General features: G+C 38.1%; 1 protein-coding gene across 1 annotated transcript in view; it reads right to left on the reverse strand.

The window, feature by feature from the left end:
• Window positions 1-502: 502 nt before the first annotated feature.
• The window catches only part of SLC2A13 (solute carrier family 2 member 13), a 342,174-nt gene continuing 319,278 nt past the window's right edge, over window positions 503-23,398 (reverse strand). The window contains exons 8-10 of the mRNA XM_003926726.4: window positions 15,916-16,037; window positions 15,638-15,790; window positions 503-3,480 (exon numbers count right to left, since the gene is read on the reverse strand). Of these exons, the coding sequence (XP_003926775.2) occupies window positions 3,254-3,480; window positions 15,638-15,790; window positions 15,916-16,037 (502 nt within the window). The 3' untranslated portion in view covers window positions 503-3,253. The remainder of the gene's footprint in view (window positions 3,481-15,637; window positions 15,791-15,915; window positions 16,038-23,398) is intronic.

A 23,398-nucleotide genomic window follows, 5' to 3' on the forward strand; every position in this document is an offset into this window, starting at 1 on the left:
TTCCTGATCGTTCTTCCCCTGTATAACAGATATTAAAATTATAGTAAAAATTTAATAAATTCCTTGTTTTTACTGATTTCCTCTTTTAGAATGAACAACTTAATATTTAGACTCTTATGTGCTAAAATCAGGTTCAGTGGTAAAATTAACTTCTGAAAAAAATACTCAGTATTCTTACAGTATTTTCTATCAGGAAACCACTGCATATGGCTGGGAACAAAATTTAAAATGGACATATTGCCTTTTATTATTTTTTAAGTGTTTTACATATATATTAAAAATAATCATGTTTCAGGAAATGATTAAATTAGAAGCAACAATCAATCAAAATTATTAGGAATGTTTACATTGAAGAAAATTATTAATGGCAAATCCTTTTGACATTATATTCAGCCCTATGTGTTTATATGCAGACAAAATGATACATCCTCTTAAGTCTAGTGCAGATCAGCCATCCAGCTAAGCCTCAGTAGGGATTTGGACCATCTTCATTATATTTACCTAAAACATAATATACCTCTATCAAATCTGCAGCAAGTTTCAAAGGAAATCTATAATTTTGGTTGAAAGCACGATATGTAATCTGTGTCTGTTTTAATATGGTAGGTCAAATCACATCCTATATTAATTGTCCTACAAAATATATATTTGATGATAGTTGATAGTGGTAGCCAAATATGCAGGGAACTTAAAAGGTGCCTAATATAAAAAAATCTGTAAAATTTAAACATTTAATTTTTAATATACTATAAATGTTCACCAAATCTAAAAATAATACCCTAATTGTATAAGGTTCCTTTTCAAGTAGTTATTTGTTTCTAAAAAGTTATAAATAATTCTTATACTGTGCCTCTCTGTCTTATACTTCAAAGGTAAGGAATATTATCTTTAACACTATATAAATAACAAATAGTCCTTTAATGAAGGGGCTCAGGCGAGTAGGGAAGAACTGTGGCTAATTTTCCCTGTTATTATGTGCATTTATGGTTATAAAGTTGAAAACATTGTTTTCTTATAGCAAGGAGAACATGCCATGTTCTGCTTTAGGAAATAACAAAAATCCAATTTCTCCTTTAATAAAGTTACTGTGCATCAGCCCAGCTGAGTCATAAGTATATAGTTAAGGCTATGTATACAATAAAGAGAAGAATTGAGGCAATTATTTTGATAAGTCCAAAAAATAAAATTTTTAGAGAGCACTTTATTGGTCTAAATATTTTTTCTCCTTGTATTTTGATTGTACCACACAGTAGCTCATTTTTCACTTCAATTTACCTGTGTAAAATATGAGAAATTTCTTATGAGATAAAAAATATCAATAGAATAATAATTTTCCCTATTAAATCATTTCTGCTTTTCTGAGGAAAAAATCAATGCTAATATTCCCTTGGAAATCAATTGTTAAAGCACCTAATTCAAGGCAATAACCTCTGTAAAATATTAAATTTTTGTATTATATGAAATGACCAAAGAGAGAAAACTATTTTTGTTTTTTGTTAAAGAATTTTTAGGCCACTAATGTGACTGTTTAAGCACATATTATACCTCTGGTGACTTAGAGAATGAACATTCTCAGCTTGATAACTGTGATAGGAAGAAGCCAGATATTAAACGAATAGAATATCTTGGAGACTAGCAGAATATGGAGATAGCCACCTTTTCTCTCCAAATACAGTACCTTAGTAGATGCATCAAACTGATGTACTCCTAACTGGCCACAGAAGATTCATTCATATTTTTCTTGGAACTATCAAGTACTTTTGTGATCAAGTAATTCTGTACATACTATATATTTATTAATAGAAAAGCAAAAATTAAGAGTTGTGATGCATTATCATAAAAACCAATGAAAACTTTGGAAAGGCATTGTAGAAATATAGTTAGGTCTGCATTTCTTATAGACATATGCTATATTAGAACCAATAATCTGTTCCAATAAATAGGAAATCTCAATTTTTAGACAAGAAGGAAAAAAACTAAACGAAGAATAAGAAAAACATAGAGAAAAATCTATGTATCTTTTTTTTCTGGTACATTCTCAGGGAAATGAGAAAAGTGTGCAAAATAAAAATGAGTTTATGCTCTTAAAACAAAGACAAGTACAATTAAATAATAATATGTAACAGTTCCCTTAGGAAGAGTTAACAAGAAAAAAAGTCCCATTATTTTAAACAAACACCAATAACAGCAGGATTATTTCTGCCAGTGATTTCTTTCCTCTTTTTTACTTTGAAAAGTATTGTTTGAATAAAAGAAAGGGGAAAAGTAATTTGCTTGCAGCTATGTATGTAACACAAATGAAGGCACAAAATAGTAGGACTCCAGGGCCAATGAGGAAGGTGTAGTCATTTGGCCATGAACAAAAACTGACCCTGATATACAGTTAAAGATCCGGCACTATTTTGCATTTATAATTGCATACCTAGTGACTAACCAATTTGGGATCCATAGAAACCTTTTCTGTTACTTTGCGACCATAAAAGATACTTCTCAAAACTTGCTAGCTTGTCTGTGCGAATGTATGCCTTATCACTGATGTTAAAAAAACAAACAAACAAAAAAATAAACAAAACTATGAAAATAACCCCTAACAGATTATCTTTTCACAATGTTCAAAAGCTAGTGTAGAGAGTCAGCCTCTGAATAACTCCCAATATCTGAATTGGAGAGAAACAAAAATGTGGAATCCAAAGGAGATAGGGACAGCTGTGCCCTTGTAGGAGGCACTTTGGAACTTGTTGATAAAAGTGTAAATGGAATTTAGTTTGTAACAGCTGATCAGAGACAATCCACTACTCTCTGTAGGAAAATTGAGGGCCAATAGGCCATCTTTTGACATAGAACACCCTTGGACCATCTCCCAGAATCCTTTATAAATATATTATGCATATGTAATTTGACTAGATTAGCACTGACTCTATTTGCCACTAATAATTATAAATGGTCTTAGGAAAATAGGATACCACTGAAGTCACTGGGTACAGTATTCATTTTAGACTATTTCAGGAAGGCAATGCACACATTTGCTTAAGAAGTATTAGATTAAAATCTCTGTAAATATTTTTTAAAATATTCCTTGTGAAAAAAAGGTCATCATGGTTCTATCTTCCTCCTAATCAAGTATTCTAGAATATAAAGTGAATCAAAACTAGACTGTGGAAAGAACCAGATTAGAAGCAGGGCAGTGAGGTCACCCATAGCTGTTCTTCTCCCCAAGTTTGTTTAAATAACTAAATATATGAGCAGCTGAAAATTATTCCACATCAGAAGCATCATTGTCAGAAAGATGATAGTTACTTCCCTTTACCCGAATATATTCAATATATCTCCCTTCATCAGAATCTGAAGTGCCACATGTACATAGCCTGTTGTCAAAGAGTGATTCAATTTCCTCTAGTTTTTTGCCTTTGGTCTCAGGAAGACAGCCATAGATGAAAATGAGTCCCACAGCAGCAAATCCAGCATAGAGGAAGAAGGCTCCTGCAATGGAAAATAATAGATACATGAATATGACTATATCTAGAGAGACATAAGTTGGAAAGAGTACTTGATTTTGACTTTTTTTCTTGTTAGTCATGCATAACCACAGTAAGAAATAGGACCAAAAATATTACTACGAGCCTGGTTTACTCCAGTTGTTCCAACCCTGTGAATATGATGCAATGTATCTTTCTAAACTCAAGTTTAGAAACTCAAGAATAATTGAATTTCTAACTTACATCTGGGCTAATAGACTGAGCTCAGCTGTAAGTTTGCCTTTGAAGCCCTTCCTCACTTTCCTGATTAGAGGGAATTACTCTCTTCCATGTGCTATCACAGCATGTTGTTAAGACCCCTAAAATAACAACCAAGAAGTCTTATAATTATGTACACACATGTGTGCTTGCCTTGTCTATTACACTAGAGGCATTCTGAGGTCAGAAGAGGTCCCTTTCTTATTCATCTTATGTTTCCAGAATGAATGCCTCAGTGGAATCCTCCATCATTCCAGTTTCTCATGTCATCTTTAATTTTTACCTTACTCTCATGACTAACATCCAATCTGTCAGGAGATCCCGTTGGTTCTACCCTCAAAATATAATCCAAAGATGGCCACTTTTCACCACTTCCATTGATAACTGTGGTCTAAGGGCCATCGATGGTCTCCCATCTGCACTATTGCAACAGTCTTCTAACTGGTCTTCTTGTTCTTTTCTTGGACCTTAACAGTCCGTTTTTTTCTCCATAGCACATATCATCATCTGATATACTATGATGCTTACTAATTTGTTTTTTGTTTCCCTCCACTAAAATGTAAACTCCATGAAGTCAGAGAATTTTGTTTTGCTGTAAGATTATGCACGTCAATGCTGCACAGCCAGAAATACATATATATTAGCTAGTTTGTTTTCTAAGGGTCACGATAGCAAGCTAGATGGATGAGATATATGATTGTATGGCTTGTTTATATTCTCTACACATTTCCAAGATGGACTTTTAAAATATGAAGCCTAGCCAAGATGGTAAAACCCTGTCTCTACCAAAACAGACAGACAGACAGATGGACAGACACACACACACACACACACACACACACACACACATCATTGAATTCTTTTTTTTTTTTTTTTTTTTTTGAGATGGAGTTTTTGCTCTTGTTACCCAGGCTGGAGTGCAATGGCACAATCTCAGCTCACCGCAACCTCTGCCTCCTGGGTTCAGGCAATTCTCCTGCCTCAGCCTCCTGAGTAGCTAGGATTATAGGCACACGCCACCATGCCCAGCTAATTTTTTGTATTTTTAGTAGAGACGGGGTTTCACCATGTTGACCAGGTTGGACTCGATCTCTCGACCTTGTGATCCACCCGCCTCGGCCTTCCAAAGTGCTGGGATTACAGGCTTGAGCCACCACGCCCGGCCCATTGAATTCTTTAAATGCCCAATTTAAATATAAGAAACTGTACTTGTAATTTTGATGGTGGAAAGCAACTAAGTATAATGGATCCCCTGTCTTATTTTAGGCCTTCAGTCCAGACCATCATGTGTATGAGATGGGGGAAGGAAGATGAAACACTAACGTGACAATTGGCTGGAGAAAGGATATCAGATTGGGAGTAGGAAGGTCTGAGTTTAAATGTTGGCCATGTGACTTATAGATAGTCATTTAACCTCTTCTCTGGGCCTCTGTTGCCTCATTAAGTAAAATAAGAGGGTTTCTCAGCTCCCATTTAAGTGTTGGCAATTTATGATTCTATAAATCTTACAGCCAAAATCAGGAACATGTGTAGGACAGAGAGTTAGGAGATGCTTGAAAGAGAGACCTGCTCTTCTGTTTCTGTGGCAAAGGTAGTATCCTTGAGGGCAGAGTATATGGCTTCTTCGTCTTTGGTTCCCAGTGCCTGACACATTGTGGGTTTAGAGAATGACTGTGCCCTTATTGACTGACAGATGGAATAGCACTGTGTAGCAGATCTGAAATAAAGGGCTAAACTAGACAACACACAGACATATTCCAAAGTCAAGCTGTAAGCTGAATAAACATAGAAGTTAAAGAACTGAATAATTTCCTCAGTTTTGCTGAATCCTCAAAGTTAAGGACATATTAAGAATACTTTCTTAAGAAACTGTTTTCAGAATATCCATTGAAACATGTCTTGAGAAGGCTCTAGAAAAACTATGGAGGAAAATTGCTGCTGAATCGGCCACCCAACCCAGAATCTGCTATGTGGAATGCAGAGCCATGATAAAATAGAAAGGAAGCAGAGGTAAATTGTGAGACATTAAGAAAAACATGAAAAAGTTAACTAACGATATAATTTGTCAGAGCTATATTATTCTTTAAGGAACTGGACTTGTATAAATCAATTACTCTGCTTAATAGCAATACAATGCTGTTTACAAATGTAAGGCTCTTGATATGATGGGCTGTGTCCTCACCCAAATCTCATTTTGAATTGTTCTTGGGATAGTGAGTTCTCATGAGATCTAATGGTTTTTTAAGAAGAATTTCCCCTTTTGCTTAGCACATCTCCTTCCTGCCATTATGTGAAGAAGAATGTGTTTGCTTCTGCTTCCACCATTATTTCAAGTTTCCTGAGGCCTCCCAAGCTATGTGGAACTGCAATTAAACCTCTTTCCTTTGTAAATTATCCAGACTCTATGGCATTTCTATATGGCAGTGTGAGAACAGATTAATACAGTAAAATTGTTTAATACAGTAAATTGGTTTCGCAGAGAGTGTGGGTATTGCTATAAAGATGCCTGAAAATGTGGAAGTGACTTTGGAAACAGATAACAGGCAGTGGTTGGAACAGTTTGGAGGGCTCAGAAGAAGAAAAGAAAATGGAGGAAAGTTTTTTTTTCTTCTTTCTTCTTTTTTTTTTTTTTCTTCTTCCAAGAAGAAAAGAAAATGTGGGAAAGTTTGGAAATTCCTAGGGGCTTGTTGAATGGTTTTGACCAAAATGCTGATAGTGATATGGACAATAAAGCCTAGGCTGAAGTGGTCTCAGACAGAAATGAGGAACTTGGAAACTGGAGCAAAAGTGACTCTTGTTATGCTTTAGCAAACAGATGGCATTTTACCTCTGCCCTAGAGATCTCTGGAACTTTTTGAGCTTAAGAGAGATGGCTTGGGATACCTGGTGGAAGAAATTTATAAGTGGCAAAATGTTCAAGAGGAAGCAGAGCAGAAAAGTTTGGATGTTTTGCAGCCTGACAATGCATTGGAAAAGAAGAACCCATTTTCTGGGGAAAAGTTCAAGCCTGCTGCAGAAATTTGCATAAGTAACAAGGAGCCAAACGATAATCACCAAAACAATGGGAAAAATGTCTCTAGGTCAAGTAAGAGACCTTGTGACAGCCCCTCCCATCACAGGCCTTGGAAGCCTAGAGGGAAAAATGGTTTCATGGCCCAGGGCCCAGGGTCCAAGGGTTCCCTGCTGTGTGCGGCCTAGGGACTCAGTGCTGTGCATCTCAGCTGCTCTAGCCATAGCTAAAAGGGGCCAAAGTACAGCTCAGGCCATGGCTTCAGAGGGTGCAAGCCCCCAAGCTTAGGCAGCTTCCACATGGTGTTGAGCCTTCAAGTACGCAGAAGTCAAGAACTAAGGTTTGGAAATCTCAACCTAGATTTCAGAGGATGTCTGGGAATGCGTGTATGCCCAGGCAGAAGTTTGCTATAGGGGTGGAACCCTCATGGAGAACCTCTGCTAGGGCAATATGGAAAGGAAATGTGGGGTGGGAGCCCCCCCAGAGTCCCCAGTGGGGTACAGCCTAGTGGAACTGTGAGAAAAGGGCCACTGTCTTCCAGACCCCAGAATGGTAGAGTCACTGAGAGCTTGCACCATGCTCCTGGAAAAGCCACAGACAATCCCAGCCCGTGAAAGCAGCTGGGAAGGGGGATGTACCCTGCAAAGCCACAGGAGCAGAGCTGCTGAAGGCTGGGAAAGCCTACCTCTTGCAACAGTGTGATGTGGATGTGAGAGTCAAATGAGATCATTTAAGAGCTTAAGATTTGACTGCCCCACTGGATTCTGAACTTGCCTGAGGTCTATAGCCCCTTTGTTTTGGCCAATTTCTCTCATCTGGAAAAGGTATATTTATGCAATGCCTGTACCTTCATTGTACCTAGGAAGTAACTAACTTCCTTTTGATTTTACAGGCTCATAGGTGGAAGGGACTTGCCTTGTCTCAGATGAGGCTTTGGACTTGGACTTTCGGGTTAATGCTGGAATGAGCTAAGACTTTGGGCGACTGTTGGAAAGGCGTGACTGTGTTTTGAAATGTGAGGAAATGAGATTTGGGAGAGGACAGGGGGGGAATAATAGGGTTTGGCTGTGTCCCCACCCAAACCTGATCTTGAATTGTAGCTCCCATAATTTCCATGTGTCATGGGAGGGAGCTGGTGGGAGATAATTGAATCTTGGGGGCAGTTACATCCTTGCTGTTCTTGTGATAGTGACTGACTCCTCATGAAATATGATGGTTTAATAAGAAGCTTTTCCCATTTTGCTTGGCAGTTCTTCCTGCCATCATGTGAAGAAGGATGTGTTTGCTTCCACTTCTGACATGACTGTAGGTAAGTTTCCTGATGCCTCCCCAGCCACATGGAACTGTGAGTCAGTTAAAAACCTCTTTTCCTGGCCGGGAGCGGTGGCTCAAGCCTGTAATCCCAGCACTTTGGGAGGCTGAGGCGGGTGGATCACGAGGTCGAGAGATCGAGACCATCCTGGTTAACAAGGTGAAACCCCGTCTCTACTAAAAATAAAAAAAATTAGCTGGGCATGGTGGCGCGTGCCTGTAATCCCAGCTACTCAGGAGGCTGCGGCAGGAGAATTGCCTGAACCCAGGAGGCGGAGGTTGCGGTGAGCCGAGATCGCGCCATTGCACTCCAGCCTGGGTAACAAGAGCGAAACTCCGCCTCAAAAAAAAAAAAAAAAACCTCTTTTCCTTTATAAATTACCCAGTCTCAGGCAGTTCTTTATACCAGCATGAGAACTGAGTAATACAGTTCCTTTCATTTCAGTTTGGTTCACATTAAATATAACAAGGTTATATATTTTTTACCTTGAGAAAATAATACCAGGTTATCTGGAATGTCTAGCTGAGTGATACAGTGAGAAAAAGGCTACATGACTCTATGGTGAATGTGGGCCTGAATATAATGACCCAGGCTGAATCCTTGGACAAAGTTTCTTAAATTCTCTTGAACTCTGTTTCCTGATCTGTATAATAGGGAAAATAATTCTTGTTTTGCCCAACTGTCAAAAATAGAAATAATGTATGTTTCAATGCCTACTAGAATTCTAAATATCGGTTACTCAAAAAAGTGATGGCTGGATTGTTAAATTCTACTAAATGACCAGGAAAGGAAGAGTTGCTATAAAGAGACAGAATAAGATTAGTGTGACTAATAAATTGGGATATTTTCACAAAAAGGGTGATAAGGTATAAGCCACACTAATAAGTTGATAAGCTGCCTCTTGGAGAATGGGGGGAATTTTGACACACACACAAAAATGAAAGGAGATGAAGTGCTATATTCTGAGCACAGATAAGCAAGGCTGTGAAAGTAGGAAAAGCAATGGAATCTTCAGCAGGGAGGGCCAAAGACTGGATGGTAATTATGGAAGATATAGAAAAAATAAGTGCAGATGGTAAAATATTTTAGACTAAACTAGGCTTCTAAACTACAAAATCTGTAACAGCAAACTCAGTTTGGCTTTATAAATATAATAGTATATATTTTGTCTTTATCATTGTCTTTCACAATTTAGCATAATTAGAAGAAATCAAATCTGTCAGTGCTAAACTCCTATAGTTAAATGCATTAGTTGGATTAGCAAGATTCCCAAAGTTGATTACAGATTCTTGCTTGTGACCTAGATTCCCAAAGCTGAATAATATCAAGGAATTCCTATTAAAATACAAGATTGTTTTATAAAATCTCAGGAATCCAAAGCAGGCAAATGCCAAAACTGCCTACTCAGTGTGAATTCCAGTGGTAAGACCTGATGTTAATTCACGTAGGAGTGTGGTCCGACATGGGAGACTGTGACCTGTTCTTTGTCATTGTCAAATCAATCACGAACTCAGTTTCCCATTTATTCCTCCCTTGGAATGAAAAGAAAAATGTCTGTAAGGAGTCCATCAGGACTACTGAACAATGTAGATATTCCTCACCTTTATTCTAAGGAAATAAATCTTATTAGAGCCCTAACTTAAGTTCCAGATTAAAACAACTCTTTTTTTTTTTTTGGAGATGGAGTTTTGCTCTTGTTACCCAGGCTGGAGTGCAATGGCACGATCTCGGCTCACCGCAACCTTCGCCTCTTGGGTTCAGGCAATTCTCCTGCCTCAGCCTCCTGAGTAGCTGGGATTACAGGCACACACCACGATGCCCAGCTAATTTTTTGTATTTTTTTTAGTAGAGACGGGGTTTCACCATGTTGACCAGGATAGTCTTGATCTCTTGAACTCATGATCCACCCGCCTCGGCCTCCCAAAGTGCTGGGATTACAGGCTTGAGCCACTGCGCCCGGCCCTTAAAACAACTCTTTAACTGAATTACACAAATTGAGGACTCAAAGGCCATGTTTGATTGAATTTCAGTAGTACCTCAAAAGAGAAGCTTTGATATAATGCCCTACAAGGGATCTCTTTAGCCACATGTGCCATATATAAAATGGCATATTGGTGCTATTTCAATAATACTTTTTCGTAATAAACATTATTGAATGAGGGCACAAAGAAGACTTGTATAAGCAATATGGTTGAGGAAGGAATCAAATTTTGAGATCTATGAAACAGTTAAAAAAAAAGAGGTAGCAAAGAAGACATAGCTATTTCCACAGAAATACACTATTAGGATGTGTATGTATTAAATCAGGAACATAAATGCATAGCTTACATAAATCAGTAACATGTAGATTAAAATGACATACAAAAAGGAGAAAAACTAGCCTGAACAGAACTATTTTTCTACTACTAGAGAGTACTAGACCAAATGGACCAGTGCTCTGACATAAGAGAAGCTTAATGCAAAGCAAAATGCTTTCAATGGTTTGTTTTTGAAAGAATTCTGCTTATGCCCTGTTTAAATTTCATTATTGTTGTCTCATGTTTCTCTGTAAGGATAAAGTCAAAAAAGAGGAGCTTTGCTGTCAAAAATATAATATAATCATGTAGACTTTTATTATTTGGTCTATGTCTTTCTATGAAGAATGCTTTCTCAGTATGCCAGCATGTATTTAGGTCTTCAAATATTTAAGTGTTCTCAAGAATCGGTAAACAAGGAAATACTTATTGTGCTCATATTTATTATGTCATGAAGATAAGTTCATGAATTTATAGAAAAATCTTAATTGCCAAATGGGATCCAGCTGAATATAATAAATATATATCCAGTTTAAAATGCCAGTGCATTTCCTTTCCAAGAAAATAAGTATTTTCAAATGTCCTAAGTGGTGATTAGGAGAGAGAAGAGTTTTATGAACATAATAAAATCATTAGATAAATACTATTAACCAAAAGCAAATACCAATTCAGCATGTTCAGAAGAGGCAGGGAATAGATTTTTATAATGTTTCATCATATTCAACATTCATCTACAAAAATTTATCCATGTGCATGGTCTAGAGGGAAATTTATACCACTAAATGCCCACAAAAGAAAGGAGGAAAAAATCTAAAATCAGCACCCTAATGTCATGATTAAAAGAACTAAAGGAGCAAGAGCAAACAAATTCAAAGCTAGCAGAAGACAAGAAATAGCTAAGATCAGAGCAGAACTAAAGGAGAAGGAGACACAAAAAACTCTTCAAAAAAATCAATAGATCCAGGAGCTGGTGTTCTGAAAAGATCAACAAAGTAGACCACTAGCCAGACTAATGAAGAAGAGAAAAGAATCAAATAGATTTAATAAAAAATGATAAATGGGATATCACCACCGATTCTACAGAAATACAAACTACCATTAGAGATTACTACAAACACTTCTGGGCAAATAAACCAGTAAATCTAGGAAGAAATGGCTAAATTCCTGGACACTTCCACCTTCCTATCACTAAACCAAGAAGAAGTTGAATCCCTGAATAGACCAATAACAAGGTCTCAAATTGAGGCAGCAATTAATAGCCTACCAACCAAAAAAAGCCCAGGACCAGAGGGGTTCACAGCCGAATTCTACCAGAGGTACAAAAAGGAGCGGGTACCATTACTTCTGAAACTATTCCAAACAATAAAAAAAGAGGGAATCCTTTCTAACTCATTTTATGAGAACTGCATCATCCTGATACCAAAACCTGGCAGAGACACAACTAAAAAAGAAAATTTCAGGCCAATATCCATGATAGACATTGATGCAAAAATCCTCACTGAAATGCTGGGCGGCCAAATCCAACAGCACATCAAAAAGCTTATCCATCATGATCAAGTCAGCTTCATCCTGGGATGCAAGGCTGGTTCAACATATGCAAATCTGTAAACATAATCCATCACATAAACAGAACCAAAGAGAAAAACTACATGATTATCTCAATAGATGCAGAGAAGGCCTTCAACAAAATTCAACAGCCCTTTATGCAAAGAACTCTCAATAAACTAGGTATCAGTGGAACGTATCTCAAAATAATAAGAGCTATTTATGACAAACCTGCAGCCAATTATCATAGTAAATAGACAAAAACTAGAAGCATTCCCTTTAAAAACAAGATAAGGATGCCCTCTCTCATCACTCTTATTCAACATAATATTGGAAGTTCTGGCCAGGGGAATTGGGCAAGAAAAAGAAATAAAGCGTATTCAATTAGGAAAAGAGGAAGTCAAATTCTCTATTTGAGGATGACACGACTATATATTTACAAGACCCCATCGTCTCAGCCCAAAATCTCCTTACTGATAAGCAATTTCAGCAAAGTCTCAGGATAGAAAACCAGTATGCAAAAATCGCAAGCATTTCTATACACCAATAACAGACAAAGAGCAAAATCATGAGTGGACTCCCATTCACAATTGCTACGAAGAGAATAAAATACCTAGGAATACAACTAACAATGTATGTGAAGGACCTCTTCAAGGAGATCTACAAACCGCTGTTCAAGAAAATAAGAGAGGACACAAACAGATGGAAAAACAGTCCATACTCATGGACATGAAGAATAAATATCATGAAAATGGCCATATTGCCCAAAGTAATTTATAGATTCAATGCTATCCCCATCAAGCTACCACTGATTTTCTTCACAGAATTGGAAAACATGTTAAACTTCATATGTAACCAAAAAGCCCACAAAACCAAGACAATCTTAAGCAAAATGAGCTGGAATCATCACGCTGCCTGACTTCAAACTATACGAGAAGGCTACAGCAATCAAAAAAACATGGTACTCATACCAAGACAGAGATACAGACCAATGGAACATAACAGAGGCCTCAGAAATAATGCCACCCATCTACAACCATCTGATCTTTGACACACATAACAAAAACAAGCAATGGGGAAAGGATTCCCTATTTAATAAATGGTGTTGGGAAAACTGGCTAGCCATGTGCAGAAAGCTGGGAAAACTGGCTAGCCATGTGCAGGATCCCTTCCTTACACCTTAAACAAAAATTAATTCAAGATTGATTAAAGATTTAAACATAAGACCTAACACCATAAAAACCCTAGAAGAAAACCTAGGCAATACCATTCAGGACATAGGCACGGGCAAGGACTTCATGACTAAAACACCAAAAGCAATGGCAACAAAAGCCAGATTAGACAACTGGTATCTAATTAAACTAAAGGGCTTCTACACAGAAAAAGAAACTGTCATTAGAGTCAACAGGCAACCAACAGAATGGGAGAAAATTTTTGCGATCTACCCATCTGACAAAGGGTAGATCTAGAATCTACAAAGAACATAAACAAACTTATAGGAAGAAAACAACTGCATCAAAAAGTGGGTGAAGGATATAAACAGATAGTTCTCAAAAGAAGGTATTTATGCAGCCAACAAACCTATGAAAAAAAGCTCATCATCACTGGTCATTAGAGAAATGCAAATCAAAACCACATTCAGATACCATCTCACACCAATTAAAATGGTCATCATTAAAAAATCAGGAGACAACAGATGCTGGAGAGAATGTAGAGAAATAGGAAGACTTTTACACTGTTGGTGGGAGTATAAATTAGTGCAACTATTGTGGAAAACAGTGGCAATTCCTGAAGGACTGAGAACCAGAAATACCATTTGACCCAGCAATCCCATTACTGGGTATATACCCAAAGGAGCATAAATCATTCTATTATAAAGACATATGAACACATTTGTTTACTATGACACTGTTCACAATAGCAAACACTTGAAACCAACCCAGATGTCCATCAATGATAGACTGGATGAAGAAAATGTGGCACATATACACCAGGGAATACTATGCAGCCATAAAAAAGGATGGGTTCATGTCCTTTGCAGGGACATGGATAAAGCTGGAAGCCATCATTCTCAGCAAAGTGACACAAGAATTGAAAACCAAACACCACACTTTCTCACTCATAGGTGGGTGTTGAAAAATGAGAACATGTGGACACAGGGAAAAGAACATCACATACTGGGGTCCATCATGGGGTGGGGGACTAGGGGAGGCATAGCACTAGGAGAAATACCTAATGTAGTTGACAGGGTGATGGATGCAGCAAACCACCATGGCACATGTATACCAATGTAACAAACCTGCATGTTTTGCATATACATGTACCCCAGAACTTAAAGTATAATAAAACAATTACTGATGTATTTATTCATTTGAAAAATACTTTTCGGCCGGGCGCGGTGGCTCAAGCCTGTAATCCCAGCACTTTGGGAGGCTGAGGCGGGTGGATCACAAGGTCGAGAGATCGAGACCAACCTGGTCAACATGGTGAAACCCCGTCTCTACTAAAAATACAAAAAATTAGCTGGGCATGGTGGCGTGTGCCTGTAATCCCAGCTACTCAGGAGGCTGAGGCAGGAGAATTGCCTGAACCCAGGAGGTGGAGGTTGCGGTGAGCCGAGATCACGCCATTGCACTCCAGCCTGGGTGACAAGAGCAAAACTCCGTCTCAAAAAAAAACAAAAAACAAAAAACAAAAAAAAAAAGAAAAAAGAAAAATACTTTTCAATGCTTATCAGGTGATAGGGAATGTAACAATGAACAAGGCACAGTCCTGGCCCTCCAGGGATTTATGTAGTAAATCTCCCTCTAGTAGAGGGAGCTGGGGGCAGACAAACCTGTTCTTGCAATGAGGACTGATAAGTGCCCAGAACACAGAATAAACTGGGACTGTGGGGAGATCAGAGAAGGTCTTCTGGGAGAATGGTCTAAGCAGCAGGCATTCCACCTCCACCACAGGGATTAGGAGGAGATTAGAATGAAAATTCACACCATGAATAATCCTATTGCAACCTATAAAGTCATGTCATCAATGCAGAAATCTTTTTTTCTAAAAAGCAGTCTTTTCACATTAGTAAAAGTAGATTTCAAGTAGCTCCCCAAAGTATTTTCCTGACTCAGCCTCTAAGCACTATTCTTTTTTATTTTGAATTATGGTCCCCACACATTTGCATTTGAACAGTTCTGTCATATTTACACTTTTGCAAGTGATAAGTGCTGGTCTCAGAGGACACTGAAATGCACATCCATTGGCCTGAGCAGCACAGGTGATACCGTAGAAGGTATGGCCACAGCACAGAATATTGTTAGGTACTTATTCTGGGGAAGCTACTTTCAGCCCTCCTCAGATTCTGCTCTTGGTCTTGATGCTATCCCTGTCACAGGGTATCTCACTGGCCCTAGACTCCCTGCCTACATCTTTTTTACAATTTTCTGTTTTTTAGGTTTCAGTGAAACTACAAACTATGCTGTAAAGAATTCCACCTGGAGAGATAGCTAGGAGATGTCTGTGTTAGGAGACAGCCCTAAGCACTGTGGGACAAGAAGCAATGCTGTTTAGGATAGGAGAATCCATCTTTTCTTTCCCAGACACATTTCCAAGCCCTTTGGAAAACTAGAAAGCCACATGGAGATACTTCTAACAGCAAAACATAACCACATACTCTCAATCACAAATGATATTATAGTATATCTAAAATAGAGTAATAAAAATAAAAACTATGTTCGAAAAAATATTCTCTTACCGTAGTATGTAAGATACTCTGCTGTGTGTAAAAATGTTAGTGAAACCAGAACATTGAAAATCCAGTTTATTCCAGATGAACATGCATTTCCTGTACTTCTTGCCCAAAGGGGATATATTTCAGAATTCACAGTCCAAGGCATTGGTCCCATTCCTGAGAAATAAAACATTAAAAACTTTAGTAAAATAGCATGTAAGATGTTCGTAAAATTATCGTTTGTCTACTCTAAAAAGAGGCAATTCAATTAATGCAACAGTAATAACAAAGCCTTTGTTTACCAGGTGCAAAGAAAACAAGATATAAAATAAGGCCCAAAAGTGCAGTCCAGGAGTATGGCGTAGGGCAGAAATTGAAAGCCCAAAATATGTCTTCTGTTTTGAACTTGGTTTCATTTTCACACCTGAAAAATAATGCAATATAAGTATTAATGTTTTAGGCTACAGTTGCAGAAATTCAATATGATCATATTTATGTATTTGGAAATACCTTAATGTCTTCAAAAAAGAGTCCAAAATGTTTTTCTTAAAAAAAAAATAGCAACTGAATATGCAGTATTAGATTGCAAGCTCACATAGGAATTTTAAAGCTAATTCAAGAGCAAAACAAAGAAAGACGCTATGTTTTATAATCATTTCCCATAAATTAGACATGATTTCTAGTTAGTCCCTGGAAGCTGCAGTAACACTTCAATACCACTGAGAGTCAGTATGTTGCAGTAGAATTTGCAATCAGGACAGGATTCAAACTTTAGAGAGATATTTTTCATCAGAAAAAATAGGGATAACACTTTGTAGACTATTTTAAGAATTAGAAGGGTAACCTGTAAAGGGTGATGGGGTGGACGAGAGAAGCAACCAATTCTGATTCCAGAAACCCTCTCCCTTCCAGGTCTGTGTTCTTGCTTGGATACCAGTCACTCCCTGATGACCTTGTCTTCTTAATCCATAGTAAAGCAAAGAATCCTAAGGTTTGATTAATTCTGAAGTCGAACTTCCAATTATTTACCTTAATTGCCCCTGAAGACATCACCAGCCTCAAAAACATTCCAATCCCCTATTGTCAATTTAGACTATCGTTCTGTCTCCTTCAACCTCTAACTTTGAACCTTGTCATCCAAGCCCTATTGTTATAGTATTTATGAACTCATCATAACATTCCACCTCTCTTGATGATTTGGGTGCCTGCTCAGTCCTCCTCCTTTCTTCTCTTGCCACATTCATTTATTTTTAATTCACCTCCTGTGTATCTCCATCAGACTTCCTGAGTGACCAGTGTCAATCAGCAGTAATATTTTGAAAGGAATCTTTTTTTTCTGAACAGGTCTCCACAGTGGCTTAAAATATTCACTAAACTATTCTGTAAACATAAGTGCTGTCATTTAGGCTTTGTTGTTTCATTTATAGAGCACAGGTTGAATAGATTCAGCCCGTCTTAATGGCTCTAGGATTTCTGGAGTGGCAAATGAGCATTGGCTTCGACTTAAAAGTCACCAGCTGCATTATATCCTAACAAGAGAGCCAGCCTGTCCTTTGAAGCTAGGCATTGACTTCTCTCTAGCTGTGAGAGTCCCGGATGATATGTTCTTCCAACAGAAGGAATATTAATCTCCATTGAAAAATCTGTTGTTTAGTATAGCCACCGGATACAATCTGGCTGCATCCCACCCAAATCTCATCTTGAATTGTAGTTCCCATAATCTCTAATAACAATAACATTATCTTGAAGAATGTTGTGGGAGAAATCCAATGAATCATGGGAATGGTTACCCTCATGCTGTTCTCGTGATAGTGAGTGAGTTCTCATGAGATCTGATGGTTTTATAAGGGGCTTTTCCCCTTTTTACTTGACACTTCTTTTTCCTGCCACCATGTGAAGAGGACATGTTTGCTTCCCCTTCCTCCATGATTGTAAGTTTCCTGAGACTTCCCAGCCCTGTAGAACCGCGAGTCAATTAAACCTCTTTCCCTTATCAATTACCCAGTCTCAGGCAGTTCTTTATAGCAGTGTGATAACAGACTAATACACCACCTTTATCAGTTATCTTAGCTAGATGTTTTGGATAACTTGATACCACTTCTCCATCGGCACTTGCTGCCTCACCTTGCAACAAGGTGCGAAGTGAAGACAGCTTCCTTCCTTAACCCTCATGAATCAACCTTTGCTAGACTCAAACTTTTCTTCTGAAGCTTCCTCATCTCTCTCAGTCTTCACAGAATTACATGGAATTAGACACTTATTCTGGATTAGGCTTGTGCTTAAGGGAATTTTCTGGCTGGTTTGATCATCTATCAGACCACTCAAACTTTCTTCATATCAGAGTAAGGCTGTTTCATTTTCTTATCATTTGTGTGTTTACTGGAGTAGCACTTTTAATATCCTTTAAGAATTTCTCTTTTGTAGTCACAATTTGGCTATTTGGTGCAAGAGGCCTAGCTTTCAGCTTATCTCAGCTTTCAAATATGCCTTCCTTAGTAAGCTTAATCATTTCTAGCTTTTCATTTAAAGTGAAAGTCATGCTACTATTCCTATCAATTGAATACTTAGAGGCCATTGTAGAGTTATTAACTGTAGTATCTTAGGGAATAGAGAGGCCCCAGAAGAGGGAGACAAAAAAGGAAATGGCTGGTTGGTGCCATGATCAGAACACACACGACATTTATAATTAAGTTTGACGTCTTATATACAGGTGCAGTTTGTGATGCCCCACAACAATTATAGTAACATTAAAGAATACTGATCATCATAACAGATATAATAATGAAAAAGTATGAAATAATATGAGAGTTACCAAAACATGACACAAAGACACTAAACGAGCATATACTGTTGGAAAAATGGTGCCAGTAGACTGGCTTGATGCAGGGCTGCCAGAAAATTACAGTTTGTAAAACAAAATGCAACGTCTGTGAAGTGCAGTGATGGGAAACACAATACAATGAGGTATATACTGTCTTCACTGGCCTCTAGAATCCATTCTCCCTCTTTTTTTTTCCTGCTGTTTTCACCATTTGAGTTCTCAACCTGGTATAGCATTATTAACTTCTTTCAACAACCACTTCTCAGAAACTGACCAGTGTTATGAAACCATGCTGTTGGGCTCTATTAAAAGTTCACGCTATTGCATCTCAGTTGGTTCTCTAATGATGCTTATTTTATCCTTTATTGTCTTCTCTACTGAATTATCTGTTTATCTTAGAGTAGACATTGAGTAAACTTCTGTTAACTATTGACTCAATTAATTAAAATGTTTCTTAATTAAAATATTTCTTACCATCTTATAGTCCTGAAATCTTTCCTTCTGTTTCCTATGTAGATGAACTTACCTCCTTTTTTTGGAGAAAATTTATCAATTTTAGTTGAGAAAAGTAAAATAAAACCAGGAATCTGGAGATGCTTTGGAGGACTTGATACATTTGAATCTGAAGAACAGATATTTTAACAATTGGAATTCCATTTAAGGAACTGACGATCATTAACTTAAACATCAGTTTTTCTCCATCGACTTCTACTTTTCTATATTTTTCTCAATACTTGAGAAAAAAAGCTTTTGACAAAATATTGTAGGTAGGCTTCCTTCCTCCCTCCAGGGGTACATGTGTCTCACCCTAAGGACTGCCCTTCTTATCAGTGGTCTTGCATCTCATTCTTCTGCCTCCTCTTCGATCACATTCCACCAGTATCTCTTCTTTTCCTGCCCTGTTTAGTTTCTTCCTACTTGAGCCTTCCCTTCATTCTACAATACACAATGTCTCTCCTACTCAAATGTTCAACCTTTCTCATATTCGTACAACTAGCTCTCCTGAAATACCAGAAGTTTATACTCATGAGTTTTTCCTGACTACATACTCCTCCTTTCACAGCCCAACTCTTCCACCCTCCCAGATGCTGTCTAACTCTTATATTGTCTCTTTTCCTGGATATGTTCACATGAAAGTAATCAGTTATTTCCTAGTCTCCAATTTCAGGTTTCTTGTCTTAATCTTGATGCTCTGATTACTCTGTGGTGCTTGGAATTTGCTGGCAACTCTCCTTCCTTCTCTTCCCTCTTTGCTTTTATATCCATATCTCCTTTTTAGCTCTCTGACCTATATGTATTCATTGCGTTTTACAGTGCCTCTTCCTCTTCTCAACCTCTAAATATAGGTGTCCTCTAAGATTCTATTTTGGGATCTATACCCTCATAATCATCTCATCTAATTTTAGGACTTTATAATTTCCATGTGGATGGTCCTCAATAGTTTATTATGGCCTTGATCTTTCTCCCAGGTTCCACTGATGGAATTTAGGTACTTAAATACCTAAAATAGCAGAGTTACTATGAACAGCTATATCCAGCCATGGCTCAAATGCAATGTAACTACAATGAAATGACTTCTCCAGGAGGGAGCATGGAGCTGCTCTGAGTTCAAAACGTGACTCTGCCACTTACTAGCTACATTCATTCCAAAACTTATATAACATTTTCATGTGTGAGACATAATGTCAGAGATAACAGCTATGAACAAAATAACCAGCGCATTTACAAAATGTTGAGTTTAGTGGGCACTGACATGGTCTGGTTTCCCAATCTGTAAAATCAGGGAAAGGACTGTATCATGGACTGTTAGGAACATTAAATATTTCCATTTGCATAAGCAACAGAACTTCTGCATACTCAGTGCTTAGCACACTGCCTGGCATGTGGTATATGCGTAGCATAAGTATTACTTTACTAGTGCCCCTCATGACATTTCTATTTTAGTTAACACCACCTTTCCCTAAATTAGAATGGTTTAAAATCTTGGATTATCTTCCTTTTCCTCTTATCCACTTCTCTTAGGTCCTTTATACTTTTAAGTACAAGTAAAGAAGAGTGGCCAAGACTGAGCGTCCACACTGACATCCTAGGTTCGGATCTAGGCTGGGACACCCAGATGTGAAGCTAGGATATATGTGACCTCTAGGTGCTTAACATCCCAAAGCTGTGTCATCATCTGTGAAATAAGGATTTTCCTTGCACCTACCTTAAATATTTTGATGCATATGTTAGATAATGTACACAAAGAACTTCACATGGTATACACAAGAAATAATACTTTCTAGACATAATTTCTTGAATCTGACTTTTCTATTTGCATTAACACCACCCTAATTTAGACTCTGTGTGTGTCCCATCACCTGCCTCTGCCTTTCAGGGAGACTGACTCTAGAGTAACCCTGATGATTCCTATTTCCTGATTTTATTTTCTTTTCTTTTTGAGGTAAAGTCTCACTCTGTTGCCCAGGCTGGAGAGCAGTGGTGCGATCTGGGCTCACCACAACCTCCGCCTCCCGGAATCAAGCAAGTCTACTGCCTCGGACTCCCGAGTAGCTGGGACTATAGGTATATGCCACCATGCTCAGATAATTTTGGATTTTTAGTAGAGATGGGGATTCACTATACTGGCCAGGGTAGTCTCGAACTCCTGACCTCATGGTCTGCCCACCTCAGCCTCCCAAAGTGTTGGGATTACAGGAATGAGCCACCACACCTGGCTTGTTTCCTGATTTTCATGCCTTGTGTAGTTTCTTCTCCTGGAGTGTGAGAGTGTCCTGGGACTTGCTTCTAACCAACAGAATATGACAAAGGTAACAGGACATATGTGACTAAGATTCCAGTGTTGCTGAGCTGAAGTCTCTCATTCCCTTGCTGGTTTTGAAGAAGCAGGTTGCCATGCTGTGGGATGCCTATGCTGGGAGACTTGTGGAAGGAACTGAGGGTAGCCTCTGTCCAACAGCTAGCAATAAATGGAAGTCCTCAGCACAAAACCACAAATTACTGAATTCTGCTAACAAAAGTAAATCCTTCTCCGGCTGAGTCTTAGATTAAACCATAGCTCCAGACTGCACACTGATTGTAGGCTTGTGAGACCCTAAGCTATGCTTGCATTCCTGACCCACAGGAAGTGCTATATTATTAATGTGTGTTACAGTAGTAAATGAATACAGTTTCCTGATTTTCCTGCTACTATCATTCTTTTCTTCAAACTCACACCCCACCAATTTAAGCACCCTGGCCACCTCAGTGCTCAAAAAGCTCCATTCTCCTTATTCCAGCAGTCTACAAAATGGCCTGTAAAATGTTGCTACAGCCTATCTTATTTTGTACTCCTATACACAATCCTTTTATCCAACTAAACTAGATTACTTATTTTCTGAACTTACATTCTAGACCCAGTATCTCCTACTCATGACACTTCCTATAACTGAAGGCAAACTCTTATTCCTGACATCTACTGTTAGTATCTACCATTAGTTCCTACCTCCTCACTCAAGGCCTGCATGGAGGCTACCCATTCACCTGTCTGAAATATCCTTTCCTTCCTCTCAACTCCTTTTCATTTTCCTCATTTGTCATTATCATGTAGTGCTCTGTACAGTCATATATTAATATACTCCTTCTTCTGCTATACTGAGATTTTACCCCAGGCAGTACAGCATGGGTCTAATGTCAGAACTGCATGAGTTTGTATCTCAGTTCTATCTCTTATCAACTTTGTAACTTTGGCCAAGTTACTTAACCTCTCTGTCTCAATTTTCTTATAGAGTAAGATTGAGTAATAGGACTACAAATATTAAATAAGGGGATAACTGCTTGGCACATAAAAAATACAATTTATAATTACTTGCCAAAAGAATAGTCACCTTTCTATTTTTAAAAAAAAAAACACAATCTATTGTTCATCGTAATACCCTATGTAGAGACAAATGTTGAATGATGAATGAAGCTTTCACATTTGCATTTGTTTAATTGTGAGTAGAAAACAGCATTAGATGTCCCTTGACCAATAATCCCCAATAATGAAATAGCCTTTTGAGTCATGAAGATCTTAAGAAAATAAGAAAGGGAAGAAAAAAGGCAGGAAGGCAATAAGCAGGCTCCTGTAGGAAGCAATACTCACAAATAATGAAATAACTAAAATTCACTGAACAATTTCCTATTTACTCTTTTCATTATTATCACAATTCCTTGGGCGATCTCCTCCTTTGGCCATGGTAAGTAGGACATTTTAAAGTGGACTCTGTGCTTGCCCGGATGAAGCTTTTCACCACCTGGCTATGCACGTTTACATGCACAAAAAAGGCCAAGTAGCCGCTCATCATCCTCATGCTGGTTTTGGGAAGGCACTGCAGGCACTGACTTGGCAGAGTTACACACTCAGCAATACATAGATGCTAATGACTGAGAATGTGACATCACACCTGACCTTCAAAATATAAACAGTAGAAATACCAACTAGAAAATGAAAATGCAGATTTCAAACATTAACACAAAATATCCTCATGCTTTCCTGGCAACTGCTGGTAGAAGAACATAATGCTCCCAAGAAGGAGCAAAAATACTTTAACATCAGTGTGTGGGTTGGGATTAGAAAAAGTCATGCTCTCAGATGTGGCACCTCTTCACCACATCCTAGAGCAAACCCTGAAAATGACTGCAGTAATGGGAAGCTGCTCAGAGGGCACTGCACTAGACAAAGCAGCAGAATTGCATGCAAGCAGGTGAAATATGTCTTATTTTGGCAGAGGGAGAGAACTAATCTTTTACCAGCAGAATGACTAGACTAACACCTGACACATTGACCAAATAAATCATCAGTTCCCCGTTCCAATCATGGAACTCACAGTACTCCCTTTAGTAATACCATCTAGAAATTAATAGCTCCATTTGAAGGTGGAACAATGCTCCCCTGCCCACTCAACACCCGCCAAACTAGTTCATACGTAGAGCTATTTCTGCCT

This window comes from Saimiri boliviensis, chromosome 7, assembly GCF_048565385.1.
Source record: "Saimiri boliviensis isolate mSaiBol1 chromosome 7, mSaiBol1.pri, whole genome shotgun sequence".
Taxonomy (NCBI): domain Eukaryota; kingdom Metazoa; phylum Chordata; class Mammalia; order Primates; family Cebidae; genus Saimiri; species Saimiri boliviensis.